This window comes from Monodelphis domestica, chromosome 2, assembly GCF_027887165.1.
Source record: "Monodelphis domestica isolate mMonDom1 chromosome 2, mMonDom1.pri, whole genome shotgun sequence".
Taxonomy (NCBI): domain Eukaryota; kingdom Metazoa; phylum Chordata; class Mammalia; order Didelphimorphia; family Didelphidae; genus Monodelphis; species Monodelphis domestica.
In genome coordinates this window covers 30690212-30703973 of record NC_077228.1, presented here as the reverse complement: position 1 = coordinate 30703973, position 13762 = coordinate 30690212, and the positions used below count along the sequence as shown (strand labels likewise).

The window sequence follows — 13762 nt, the reverse complement described above, 5'->3', positions numbered from 1 at the left end:
GACAGAAAAACACAGCACACCTGCTGGGCTGTCCCTAGAAGGAAATGGAAGCTGACCCCAGGGCCTCAGACCTCTGGATGGGCCAGTTCCACCTTGGCTTGGAAATGGGAGCCACAGCTGGTTAAATGGTTCTCCTTTCCTCTTTTTTTTCTCTCTTTTCCCCACTTTCCCATCCATCCTTTTCCCAGTCTTCCTCCCCAATGCCCTCACCGCTTTCCATTTCTCTATTCCAGTATTTCCTCCACTCTGCTTCTCTGTCTCTCCGAGTCTCCCTGGGGGAAGTGGGGAACTCTAGAAGGCTTGGCACAAGGCAAGGTGCTTGTTCCCTTAAATGGGTGGTTTTTACCCCTCGGGCTCAGCAGACAACTATTCTGGTCCCACAGCAGCCAGACTGCCTGGAAGCACTTCTGAAAGCCCGAAGTGGACCCGACATTCACACACCTGCAATGGTTTGTCCTTCCTTCCCTGAGCTGTGGCCCAGCAAGAAACATCCAAAATCCTGAGGCTGGTCCCTGCCTCCCCTTCCAGGCTAATTACAGAGCACTGAGGGCCTCTCTAGGCTCCTACCCTCTGGCCACACTGGCCTCTTCATAGGCTCCAAACATCCCTAAACTCCATCTCTGACCCTGACCACAGGGCCATCCTCCCCCGGGGCTCTCTCCACTGTCCCAGATACTCTGTTTCATCTTCAACTTCACACTAGTGCGAGGATGGGACGGGCATCCCTATCACCCGCCTGAGAAGGCTGAAGTGCGATCTCCCTCAACTAGCAAAAAGACTAAAAATTAAACTAGGCGGGGAGGAATCTCCCCTTAATCACTGGGCTCCCCACCCCAAGCTTCCCAGGAAATGGAAGGGTGTAGGGCAGGACAGGGTGGCACTCACCAAGGAACCCCAACGGCGTTGGGATCAGGTGGGAAGGAGCAAAAGAGTGAACGAATCACTTCATCCTGATAAATGACAAGCCAGCCTTGAGGGCAAAGATTTTCTGCCCTTCTGGTTGTCTTTTTTATTTAATCCTCACCTTCCACCTTAGAATCAATACTGTATTGGTTCCAAGGCAGAAGAGTGGTCAGGGATAGGCAGTGGGGGTTAAGTGACTTGCCCAGGGTCACACAGCTAGGAAGTGTCTACAGGCTGTTTCTGAACCCAGGACCTCCAGTCTCTAGGCCTGGCTCTTAATCTACTGAATCACGGAGCTGTCCACCCAGAGAAGCTCTAAAGGCAGCTGAAGTGGCTTAAAAGATAGTGTTGGACTTGGAGCCAGAGAATTCTGAATTCAAATGCTCCCACTAAGTCTACCAGCTATTTGACTGTAGGCAGGTTGTTAAAGATCTTAGCCCGTGTCTTCATCTGTAAAATGGGGAAAAGGGAATATCCTCACTAGGAGTCCACTACATCAATGAAATCATAACTGTGGTTTCTGGTATGCATATGCATAAAGTATAAATACATACATATAGAGAGATATATTTGTTGTTGTTCAGTCACATTCAACTCTCTGGGACCCCATTTAAGGTTTTCTTGGCAGAGACACCAGAGTGGTTTGCCATTTCCTTCTCCAGCTTTTTATATAGATGAAGAACTGAGGGAGAGTTAAGTGACTTGCCCAGGGTCACCCAGCTATTAAGTGTCTAAGGGCAGATCTGAACTCAGGAAGGTGAGTCTTTGGGGCAACTAGGTGGCTCAATGAATAAAGGGTCAGCCCTGGAGAGGAGAGATCCTGGGTTCAAATTTGACCTCTGATACTTCTTAGCTGTGTGACCCTGAGCAAGTCACTTATCGCTCTTCTGCCTTGGAAGCAACACTTAACATTGATTCTAAGGCAGAAGAGAAGTTTAAAAGGAAAAAAAGAGAGACTTGCTGATTCCAAGGGCAGGGCTCTAGCTGGCTGTACCCATACCCATCTATCTATCCACACAGGTGAGTATTTGTGCATTTGCTTATAGACATGCATATGCATATATGTGGATTTTATGTGTACATGCACATATGAGCATATCCATCCTGAATATCTGCATATGCATTGGAGTCAGAAAGCCCCGAGTTCAAATGCTCCCTTAAGCCTACTAGCGGTCTGACTCTGGGCAGTTTACACACACACATATTCTGCCCACAGCGTGTATCTGTGCGTGTACATACATGAATATGTGGTAAATGGATTCCTTTTGGTCCAGGGCTGAAATTTCGTCACTCGGGATTCACTCACCCTTCTACGGTTTCTGGTTTTAGAGAGCTGTCGGAGCGCCGAGCTCTGCCGGGATTCCCCGGATCTACGGGCGCTCTAGGTCTGAAGGAGGACCTGGCTCGGAGGCCAGCACGATCTGCTCCCGGCCTCGCTGCCCCGCTTCTAAACCCAATAGCTCTCGCGCTAATGAATCCTCCCGCGGGGGGCGGGGTCAGGCAGGGCGGGGCAGAGTGGCCCTGGGAGGAGTGACTCACCGTCATTGATCTCCACTTCGTAGGGCGAAGGCCTCCTCTTGACGCGATTGTTGCTGGTGAACACGGGGAAGGGGTCCGGCTCCCCGAAAAACCCGCTGTCAGGAAGAGAAGGAAGGGGCGGAGAAGCGGGGTCAGCTAGGAGGCTGCCCCCGCGCCAGCCTGCTCACCTTCCGCGTAAAAGTAGGACCGCCGCAGCCGCCGGGGCCGAGAGGGCGTGCACTAAAGTTGGGCTCCAAACCTCCAGGGCTCTTTCGGGATGAGTCTAGGGTCAGCGAGGACCCCCAGGAAATCCAGGGCCCTCTCGCAGCAGACTTGAGTCGAGAAAGGGGTAAGGGAGAAGGGCGCGCGCGCCCACACGCAAGTCCACACACAGTGGAGGGCTGGGGTCAGGCAGGGGAAGGGGCCGGAGGTCTATTAACTCCAGTAGCCCGGACAGGGCAGAGTTCTGTCCAAGAGCTCTGTCTGACGGAAAAGGAGGAGGGGAAAGAAGAGGAGGAGGACAAGTTGGAAGGAAAAGAGGAAGACGAGGAGGAGGAGGTGATGGTGGAGGCAGTAACATCTCACACATGCACACTGGGCCTTCCTCTGTCCCCAGCATCTTATATCTCGCTCTCTTCCATCACAGAGACAGTCGGGACAGATCAGATCAGGAGGGATGAGAGAAACCTTTTGGAATAGCAGACAGAGGAAATGAGCCTCGTACAGACAGACGGATGGACACAATGAAATGAAACAGGTTGGCAAAGACAAACCGACGGAACTCCAACAGGCAGAGATCCGCTGAGAGCCAGATACGCACCAAGAGAGACCCAGAGACCCAGACAGAAAAAGACAGCGACAGAGATGTGGTCAGAGAGACAAAGATACAGAGAAGGAAGAAGGGCAGGAGGGGCACAAGGAAAGGAGACAGAGAAATCGACCACAGGGAGGGGTGGGGAGGAGAGTGTCTTCGAGCAGGGTCTGAGGAAGGTCAGCCACTAACTCAGAGTGGACAGAAGCAAAGACGAGGACAGGCTGACAAGCCGATCTCCTTTGCTTGCCTTTCTACACACTCACAACCACATGCATAAACACAGACATAAATGCATGGATCTGAACACACAGAACCAATAATGCCGTGCCCTCGTTCCTACAGCAGTAATGACGATAACAATTTCAAGAGCTCGATCTCCCTTACGTAAGGGACACACATGTTGCCAAAGAGCGAGGCAACGCACCTTCCCATAACTCACACGGGCTCAATCCCCGCAGAGCTCTGCTGGGCTGGTGGGATCCTCCTCCCCTCTCCAAAACACACATTCTGCCACAACCCGATCCCTCTCCTGCTCCCCTCGCCCTCGCCCCTAGCCCCCCATCTTGGTCTCCATTCTCACCTACGAGTCCCCACCTCACATCTCGGTTCCCTTCCCCACATCCCAGACTGCATTCCACTCTCCCGGTCCCCATCTTCACAAGAGGATCCCCATGCCGGACCCACAGCCCACCTCCGGGTTCACAAACCTGCTGAGCGAGGCAAGCGGCTGTCCAAGACCATAGAGCATGGCTCTGCCGGCAGCGGCTGCGGCCGCCTGTCCCGGGAGCGGGGTGGGGCTCAGCTGCACCATGCGACCGTCGCTGGGGGGCTCTGCTGGGGCTGATGCCGGAGCCGGGGCGGGGACGGGTGGCCGACACAGCTCCGTGGTGGGCACCCTCTGGCGAGCCTCTGCGTCTCGGCCCTTTAAGTCGCGGGCGCCGCCCCCTGGGCCGCGGCGGGGGGCCAACTCGATGACGGGGGGGTCGGGGGCCGGACGGCCGGTCTCCTTGGCAACGCCGTTGAGGAGGAGGAGGTGTGGGGGGGGCCGCGGTGGCTCCATGCGAGACTCGGACTCAGGCTCAGGCTCGGAGCCACCACCCCCGCCGCCGCCTCCGCTAGTCCCGGGGGCTGCATCCCGCGGGGGGTCATTGGGGGGCAGCTCAGCTGGCTGCCGCTCCATCATCCTGCAGAGACACAGACAGACAGGCAGACACACGCGAACGGACAGACAGACGGACAGTCACACGGACGGACACGCAGCGCCCGCAGGCGGGGACAGGAAGCGTGGGGACCCGGGGAGGGGGCGGGGGCGGGGGACAGAGGCAGGGAGGGGGAGACACGAGGAGGGGGAAAGAGACGACCAGAAGAAAGAGGATTTATTTATTTATTTATTTAACAGGAATAAAAGGAGAAGAGCCAGAGAGGGAGAAAAAAAATGGAAAAGATTAATTCTCCCCAGAGGCGCAGGGTCCGGCCTGGAGCCCTAGAGGGAAAGGGTGGAATGGGGTAGAAAAACGGGTACACAGCCTTCTTTGCCTGCCTTCCTCTCCCTCGGCTCCCTTTACCCCACTTCCCTCCTCTTCATTCCTCTCTCCCCCTCCCTGCCCTCCCTCTTCTTCCTTCTCCCTTCCCCCAATTCCCTAATCCCTTTCTCCCCTCTTTCCCCTTCTCCCACTCTGCGGATCCCGTCGGCTTTCCACCTTCTCCTGGGGCCTGGGAGGGGGGGGGGGCGGGGGGGAGGCCTCGAACAGAGAATCAACCGAGGATGAACAGTGGAGGGCGCAGCTAAGAGGGAAAGAAGAATCCCCACACTTTAATCCCTCAATTCGATCCATTCTCCCTCCCGCCAATACCTCTTTCCCTACCCTCCTCCCACCCGCAAATATGGCCCCACGGAGGACAAGGTGAGGTGATGCTAGATTGGGGCACTCACATTTAACTGTGGCCGTGTCCTTGCCTGAGGGCAAAGGGGAGTGGGGAGAGATTGTTCCCATTATTCTAAGACTAACACCCACCCGAAAATAAACAAAATAAAAATAAAACAACCAATACGGTGGAGAGAAAAGGAGGGTCCTTTTTAGCTGATGGGGACTCTGGTTCACTGTCAGCCCCTCCTTCGAGGAGGTAGCCGCAGGCCTGACTCTTCAGCATGCGAACTCCCTTTTTAAGGGCGCTCCAGAGATCCAAATGCGCACTGCTGAATCAGAGGGCACAGGGTCCGAGGTCTGGGAGCCCTCCTGTGTCCTCATCCGCTAACGGGTGCTGGCTCCTGCCTCTTCGCCCTCCCACCCACCGCGCGCCTGGCTGGTCCAGACCAAACCCACTGGGGGACCCGAGCCCGAGTGTCGGCCTGGACTGGCACAATAGCAGCACGCCACTGCCCATGACCCCGTGCGTTCGAAACGTGATTCGGAAAACCCCGAACCAGGTGTAGGACGGGATCTCCAGTTTCAAACCGACCTTGAGATGGCGGGTAGGAGCGGAAGCTGCTAGACAAGGACCCTCCAGGTTGGCTTTAGGGCACAGAATTCCAAGCCCCGCCTCCTCCAGAGACCGGGAGAGGGTGGAGAAGGCCGGGTAGGAAAAGGCCCGAAGCTAGCTGCCAGAGCCCCGGATTCGAACCAAGCGGGACCAGGCTGGCACGGAAAACTGGCAACGAAAGCGTAGGACACGCCCTTGCCTTGGGCTCGGAGACGAATCCCTTGGACTCTGGGTCGCTCAACCCTCTTCTTCCCCCTCACAAACACCCTCCAGCGGGACACGTCAGTGCCTGGGAAGGGAATGCTAAAGGTCCCCAAGATGGGGGAGGGGACGGGAATCCCCCAGGCACGCGACTGCCAGGAGCTTCCAAGCTTAACGCTGAGAAATCACCCCTGAAAACGGAATCTCCCGGAAAGGCCCTTTCAGCTACTGGACTTGGAGGAGGCTGTGAGCCCTTGGGCCGGGCCGATCGCCTCCCAGGCGAGCCTCCTCTTGTCCTTTAAGAAAATGGGGTAAGGTCCCTGGCAGAAGGGGGGCGGGGAGGGAGGGGATATAGGGGAAGTTTTGTTAGCCTGAAGAATAGGGGGAGAGAAATGGGAGATTGCGGTTCTCGCAGGGAAAGGAAGAACGACAGATCGTTGACACTGGAAGTGGCCAGAGACACTTGGTTTTCGAAGGCCAGCCGCCCTGTGCGACCCTGCCCCGCTTAGCTCCGAGCTGGCTCCGCCCTGCCTAGCGCTGAACTGGTCTACCAGCCTCCGGGGCCGGGCCTGCCTCGCAAGCGACAGACTGAGGCTGCCTGCCCAGCTCGTCTCCCTAGAGCTGGGGGTCTCTTCAACGTGTTCTCCAGGGAGCCAGACTTCCCAGCCCTGGCCCTACGGGCGCCTTCGTTCTGCATTTAAAGGACAGGCCTTCCCATAAATAAGTCTGTCCCAAACGGACTTTGTTGAATCTTGATCGGGTGAAAGTAAAAAACAAAATTCAAAACCCCGAAAATAAAAGGAAAACCCGGGCCGTCCGGCAGGCAGCACATTCGGCAGAAACCCTTAGCTTTCCAGGCTTGTCTCGGAAGCTTCCGGAGACAATGGCCGGGGTCAGATAAACTCCTACATCCCCGGCGGGCAAGCAAGGGAGGAAGCAGCTGGTGCTAAAGACCCTCGTGGCCTAAGAGAGCCCAAACACACCTTGGCACTCCGGGGTGTCCAGACTAGGCTGGGTGAGGCCCGGGCTCCGGGGAACGGAAAAGGGAAAGAGGTGCCCTGCGCTCTCTAACTTCCCAGACTAGTCTCGGCAGAGGTCTTCCCCTGTAGGGGTGAACGGTCTAATTGGCTGTTGTAGGCAGCGCAAATCCAGGGAGATTCAGGTTTTTAGCCCCCCAGTTCCACCCACGGCCTCCTCTCCCTCCCCTCCCCCACACTGGGCAGTTTCCCGGCCTCCTTAGGCTCCTAGGGCCCCAAATGCCGGATGGTGGCTTGGTCCAGCTCGCTGGACTGGCAAACACGAGTTGGAAGGGCAGCTTGGCTCTAATTCGAACAGTGGAGAAGGAGAAGAGTTTCCTGATTTTTATTTTAAAGGGGACAATGCCGGGCCGGGTAGGGACAGCGGGAGTGCAGCTCGAAATAACCATAACCATGAGGTGTTCGGACATAGCAAGAAAAACTCCCCACGACAATCATCTTAATGCCAATTCAACAAAGAAGAAGAAGAAACCCTAAAGGGCTTTCCGCACAACAACCCTTTGCCATTGAATGTTCAAGGACTTAAACACCGCTTAGGAAAGAGAAAACTGAGGCTCAGGGGGGCAACTGGATCAAATAGTCATACAACCCAAAAATGCATTAAAGGAGAGCTTTCAACCACGGCTCCCAGGGCGAGTCTACAGTTCTTTCCATTCACACCTCCCCCTTTGTGCTCCTCCTAATGACATCCAGGCATCATCATCTCCCATAACCATTGTCTTCTATGGACATTAAATGTCTCTCTGGCACCCTGTTTAGCATCAAGAGCCTGGGAATCAATCCCAGCTCTGCCATTATTGCCTTTGTGACCTCAGTGGCTCAGTTATTTCACCTCCTTCATCTATTTCCTCATTTAGAAAATGAAGGGGCTTAAAGTCTCATAAGATGCAAATGCCTGATCTTTTTCTGTGCCTTGGAGGGCAGCAGACCCAGTCTTGCCACCCAGCTCTTACTGCCCTGTACACTCAGCCTTTGCCCAATAAGCACTTGTTGAGGGAATGACTTATTGGATATGTGACCTTCGACAAGTCTCGTCCCTTATCTGGATCTCCATTTCCTCATCTATAAAATGATGTGGCTTGGCCATGACCATCTCTAAGGCTGAACTTATAAATATTTGTGTCACCTCTTCCTCTCCCACCCTCAAGACAGTCAATTTCTTGAGGAAGGGTCTCCTTTTTACTGATTGATCTTCACTCAAGGAATGTTTTTGTTTTTGTTTGTTTTGTTTTAGTAAACCATTTAGTTTAAATTCTGCAAAATGTCTTCCTCCTAAAAAAAATTTTTTTTTCTATAGTGCTTGCCAACCATCCTTTCAGGTAAGTGGGAAGGTTTAGTCTCTTATCCACCTTCCACCTGATGGCTTGACCTGCCCATGGTCACACAGATAGGAAGAGTCAGAGCCAGGATCCAAGCAGCTGCACCGAGTTCTACTGCACTGTCTAGCTCCTGGTTTAGACATCTACCCGGTTCCCCTCCCCAGAGCTGAGCAGCAGGGCACCCACGAGATGCCAGAAAGGGACAGCACTGACCAGTGAGGAAGAGCAGGCTGGGATCTTAACACCAAATATGAATCAGATAAAATAAAACAGCAAAGACACCTCCAACCTCTGCTCAATGACTAGGATACTAATGACAGGGCAGTGGAACCTCCAAAACATCTGCCTCTCCTAAGGCAGAGTACCCAGTGACCTCTGAGGCTGGGTTTCCTAATATAGCTTTGGCCCAAAAGTTCTGTGCTGGCCCCACACCAGCACCCTCATCCGCTTAATCCGCTTAATTTAATCTAAATTTCAGAAATCGTATATATCATTTCTGAAGTTGAGATTATATATATTATATAGAGCAAATATATAGATAGCAAATAATAGTGGGTCTACCAAAGCATTAGAGGCTCTGCAAGGCCTTGGGGTACCTCATTCCAGGAAGCTTTCTCTAATCCAGGGGCAACTGCAAGTGTTGCAGTCTCCTCACACCTCCCGACTTTCCCCCAAGTCCGGTGATTTGGATGCCCGCCTTTCTGACCCTAAGGGTGGAAACTCCTTGAGAACCTGACCATGCTTAGTTTTCTTTATAATTCCAGAGGCACCACAGGAACCTAGGGGCTTAATAAACATTTCTTGAACTAAATTGAATTTTTACAAAAGAGTAAACTGAGGGAACCTAAAGGAAGAAGTGATTTGTCCAAAGTCACACAGCTAATCAATACCCAAGTCAGAAACAAATCCTTCAAGCCCTGACCATTATCATCTTCATGACCGTCCTCATTTGCCAGCACCACCACCAACCAACATCCTTGACTGCCATCTTTCCCCGTGGTTGTTGCCACCGCAGCGGCCACTATCCTCATCCCGCTCTTAGACTCCTTCATTTGGGATCAGATCTCCCTCAGTTGTCAGCGCTCTCACACTCATTTCCCTGCGATTGAATGTTTTATTGCCGCCTCCTATTCCCCAGGAGGAGAAAAGCTTTTTAAGACCAAGAGTCGTTTTGCGTTCTTTTAATTTTGTGTAGCTATTGCCAGGTCAGTGAAAGCGCTGAAAAAAATATCTTTGGAATTGGTTGGAATCCCAGCCCGGGACTGATTAGACCCTCTCTGATCCCCCTGGGGTAATGGCCCCCATCCTGAAACTGCTCTGTATAAATACTATATGTTATCGTCTGGTCCCTCCTGAGTCGGGGAAAGATTTTCTCCTATCCTGCTTCCTTTCCGGAGTCAAAGAGCCCAGAAAGGTGGTCCTGAGCACTGCCCTTCCTAGCCATTCGGGCTCCCATCTTAAGGCCCCGAGAGCTTCTCGGTCTACGGCTGCCCCTCCCAACACACAGACACAGGCATACCGTCCCAACATGCCCCCCAACTCCAGCTCAAATGCGGTCCAACTCACCTGGGGCATATTTAAAGGGGCAGGCTCCTAGCTGTAGGTTCTCCACCTTTCCCCACTGTGGGGGGCGGGCCGGTAGCGGGAAAGAACTAGCCGGGGTCCTTGGTCTCCACCTCCCTCTCTGGAAAGCAGTGGCAGCGGCCTACTCCAGCGCAGCCTGCCAGGCAAGCCGAGGCGGAGAGGGCCAGGAGATTCCAGGAAAGATGGGGGAGAAAGGGGGAGGAGAGAGACAGAGAGAGAGAGAGAGAGAGAGAGAGAGAGAGAGAGAGAGAGAGAGAGAGAGAGAGAGAGAGAAAAGTCAGTCTCTCTGCCGGTTTTCCACGTGTCCCCCCTCCAAGCCCCAGGGATCTGGACGGATGTAGAAAACCCGCCCCATTGGGCAAAATCCCGCTTCCAGGGCTAGAGTATGAGGGAGAAGACCCTTTGGGGCTCCTGGGCATACGGATCCCACAAACCTTTCTAGCCCTCACCAATAAGAAACAGCAGCACCTCCCACCCTGGTGACACCCCCACCTGCACGGTCTCCGCTAGAAGCCTCAGTGCCCCCGGTGGCCTAGGGTCCAGAGGGCCCAGCCAAGTCTAGCCAGGGACCTGTGCTGCCCTGACTCAGCCTGCCTCCGAAGGATGGGTCCCTCTTTGTGTATCTGGCTTCGAGAGCTGTGCAAGGCAACTTCGAGAGCCCAGTCCCGGGCTGTCCAGGGATCAAGCGCCCGCTAAGAGAAGGCCCAGGGAAACCCTGCGGTAGCCGCTAAAACCTGGATGGTTGGGGCAGATCGCGGTACAGACAGGGGAAACGAGATCTCTCAGGCCGGGAAAGGAACTGAGACTGGACCCGGCGTCCCTCTCTGAAGAAGCCCTGAGAGGTGCGGCTTTAGTTTAGTCCTCTGCGGACTCAGTAAGAGCGCCACCCGCCAGGAGCTGGGGGTAGTTTCTGCCCCAAATCAAGCCAAGCCTCTTCAAGCGCCGGAGACCCGAGGAAGGTTCCGCTGCCTGGTAGCGCACTGGGTCAGGATTTGGGCTTTTCCTATGCGAGGCTCCTATGGGAGGATCTAGACAGGAACCATCATCCCCCTGTATGGAGCGCTTTCAGGTTTGCAAAGCGCTTTCCTCCCAACACTGAGGTCAATTTTCCGATACTTCCTCTTCCCTCCCTAGTCTATCCGCGTCCCCAGTTAGGAAAATTCCCCAAACGAAAACGAAAAGAACCGTGCGAATCCAACTGCGGAGAAGCCCGCCTTGGAGGCAAGGGCGTCTTCTCCTACGGTGAGAAGTGGAGGGTTGGGCGGGTGGAAGCCATTGCCCGCATTATCTCGGGCGAAGGGGGTGGGGGGAGCCTAGCCTGCTGCGGAGAGACAAGGTCTTTATTTTATTGGAAGCCTAAAGGTGGCCATGGCTCAGAACCTCGGGATAATTCAGAGGGTCTCCTCCTTACACCTGTGCAAGCACTGCCTTGCAGGAAAAAAAAAAAATCTAGGTCATTCTTCCCGGATTTTCCCAAGGAGATTATTCTCTCTGGCTCCGGTTTCACACGAAATATGGGCTAGGCTGGGGAAGGAAGCTCTGCTCTCGTACGCTGATCCTCCGGTTCTGCCTCGGATTCGTTTACGAATCTCCCCTAAGCCTAGCCAGAGACCCCTCCCTCTTTGATGTTGGTCCCGGCTCCAGGCAGAAAGGGCGGCCCGAGAGGAAGCGGAGCCTCCCTTCACTGCGGAAAAGGAATCCGGGAGAACGATCTCGTGGCACAAAGCGCTTTGTCTCTGATCAGACTGGGGCCTAGGACTCAACTCCCTTTACGCCCCCCACCCCCGAGGATTGAGAGGGGAGGGAAAAAATCAAAGTGTTCCCAAGTTTTCGTTTTCCTCTGGAAATGAAAATTCCCGACTAATTGGCAATGAAGTGGCGGCCTCTGCCAGGAAGCCGAGGCGCCGCTATCTCTGACTTGCCCTCAGTTTCGGAGGCGGATATTTCCATCGCGGAGTTCGGGCTACCGAGGATGGCAAACTTGGGGCGGGATGGGGTGGGGGTGAGGAGGCCCGAGTGGGAAAAGACCTTTGGCCAAGGCTGCTGGTGCATTACATTGGGCCGGAGGTATCCCAGGATGCAGTCCAACAAGCCAAAAAGACCTGAAATAGACAAGCCCCGAAACTGACTAGCTGGAGGAGGAGGTCCAAAGCCTGGAAAAGCGGAAGGGAGGATAGGAGGGGTGGGGGTCCTGCAGGTCTGGGCTAGGCTTGCTGTGAAGCGTCCGGCAGACTCCAGGAGTGGAGTGCTCTGCAGGAGAGAGGAGGGAAGCACTCCTACCTGGCCCTGGTCCCCTTCTGTCAAATCTGCCCCGCCCCAGCCCGCAGCCAAGGGCCCCGCCACCCCCTCCGGAAAAGGACGAATACCAAGGCACTGCCCATCCACTGGGCGTCCGACACTCCGAGCTGCCATCGGTCCCCCAGGAAACCATGGTCGGGAATAAACCAGGAAGCCCAGCGAGGTGCCCTGGACCACCCGGCCCAGTGCTCTCTCTCTCTCTCTCTCTCTCTCTCTCTCTCTCTCTCTCTCTCTCTCTCTCTCTCTCTCTCACACACACACACACACACACACACACACACACACACACACACACACTCACTCACTCCACAGACTCGCAACCCGATTCTGAGGAGGACTCCCCAGGTTCTAGCCCGGCCAAAACCCCGAGCCCACGGTCTAGCCCAGCGACTCAGAATACACACGATCCGCTACACAGTCACACAGACCCACAACCCGACGGCTCAGCTACTCTGGCCGGAGCACACACCCAGGTGGTCACACACACAGACAACCCAGACCCATGGCGGTGGCAACGAGAGGGCTCGGCCCGGCTGATTCCCCGCACACACAACCCCCTCACAAACCCACACTGCCACAACCTGGACGCACACACACAACAAGGAGGAAGAAATAAACACCAACCAGCGCCTTGCGCATTTCTGTATATTGCGTAAGAAAAAAAGGGGAAGGAAGGAAGAGGGTCTGGGAGGCGGGGGCCCGGTGGATGGGGGGCGGGGTGGAGGGGGGGGCGGCGGTTAAAACACATACACCATCGAAAGGAAGCTGGGAAAATAGCCCGGGTGCAGATTGAGGAATAGAAGGAAGGGGTGAGGGAGAAGGGGGGGGCCGTCGGCGTGGGGGTGTCTGGGGCTCCTCGGAAGAATAAAGGCACGGGTGGGCTACTCACCGTTCTGCGCGGCGGAGCCATTTTCCGGCCTATTCGCTGGCGCGTCCCCCTCCCTCGGCCGGCCTCCCTCCCCTGGCTGCCCCCCCCTCCCGCCCCCGCCCCTGCGCGTCGCGGCGCTGGTGGCTTTGCCACATCCACATTCGCTCTAATCCCACCTCACGTCCCCTTCCTACTTAGCATGGCGGGCGGAGCGGGCGGGCGAGCGGGCGGGCTGCCCATGTGCGCGTCCAAGATAAGGCGCCGCCGCGGGCCCGCCGGCCCCTGATAAGCGCCGTGGCCCATTACGGGCCGAATGATTCATTAGACTTTGGCAATTTCATCCAAGGGGAGCGGAAAATGAGTGCAGGGCGGTGCGCGGAGGGGGCCCGGGCTTTTCCAGAGGACCTCGAAGCCCAGAACTCTGGTGTCCTCGACCCCCGCCCTACTCAGCATCCTGCGCCTAGAGGCCTGGGCCGCCACCAGCACCACCAATTCTGCTCCTGCAGCCACCCCCTTCTGAGTACAGACAGAACAGTCACCGAGTCTCTAGAGGCCATTCCTGAGCCCCAGGAAAAGCCTAGGACGGGGGCGAGCAGAGCGTCAAGGACTCTCAGGGAACCCGCCCGGGCGGGAGGCGGGGGTGGGGGGTGGGGGGTGTCCTAGGGCTAAACCACGCCCCAGGAGCCCCAGGGCTTGGGGCAGTCAGAGGTAGGGAAGCCCTTAGCAGCTCAGACAGACA

General features: G+C 55.5%; 1 protein-coding gene across 1 annotated transcript in view; it reads right to left on the bottom strand.

The window, feature by feature from the left end:
* Nucleotides 1-13174, bottom strand: part of TAL1 (TAL bHLH transcription factor 1, erythroid differentiation factor) — a 16601-nt gene extending 3427 nt beyond the window's left edge. Inside the window, 4 exon segments of the mRNA XM_056815181.1 lie at nt 2443-2537; nt 3943-4419; nt 9840-9993; nt 13045-13174. Coding sequence (XP_056671159.1) covers nt 2443-2537; nt 3943-4418 — 571 coding nt within the window. The 5' untranslated portion in view covers nt 4419; nt 9840-9993; nt 13045-13174.
* Nucleotides 13175-13762: the final 588 nt, after the last annotated feature.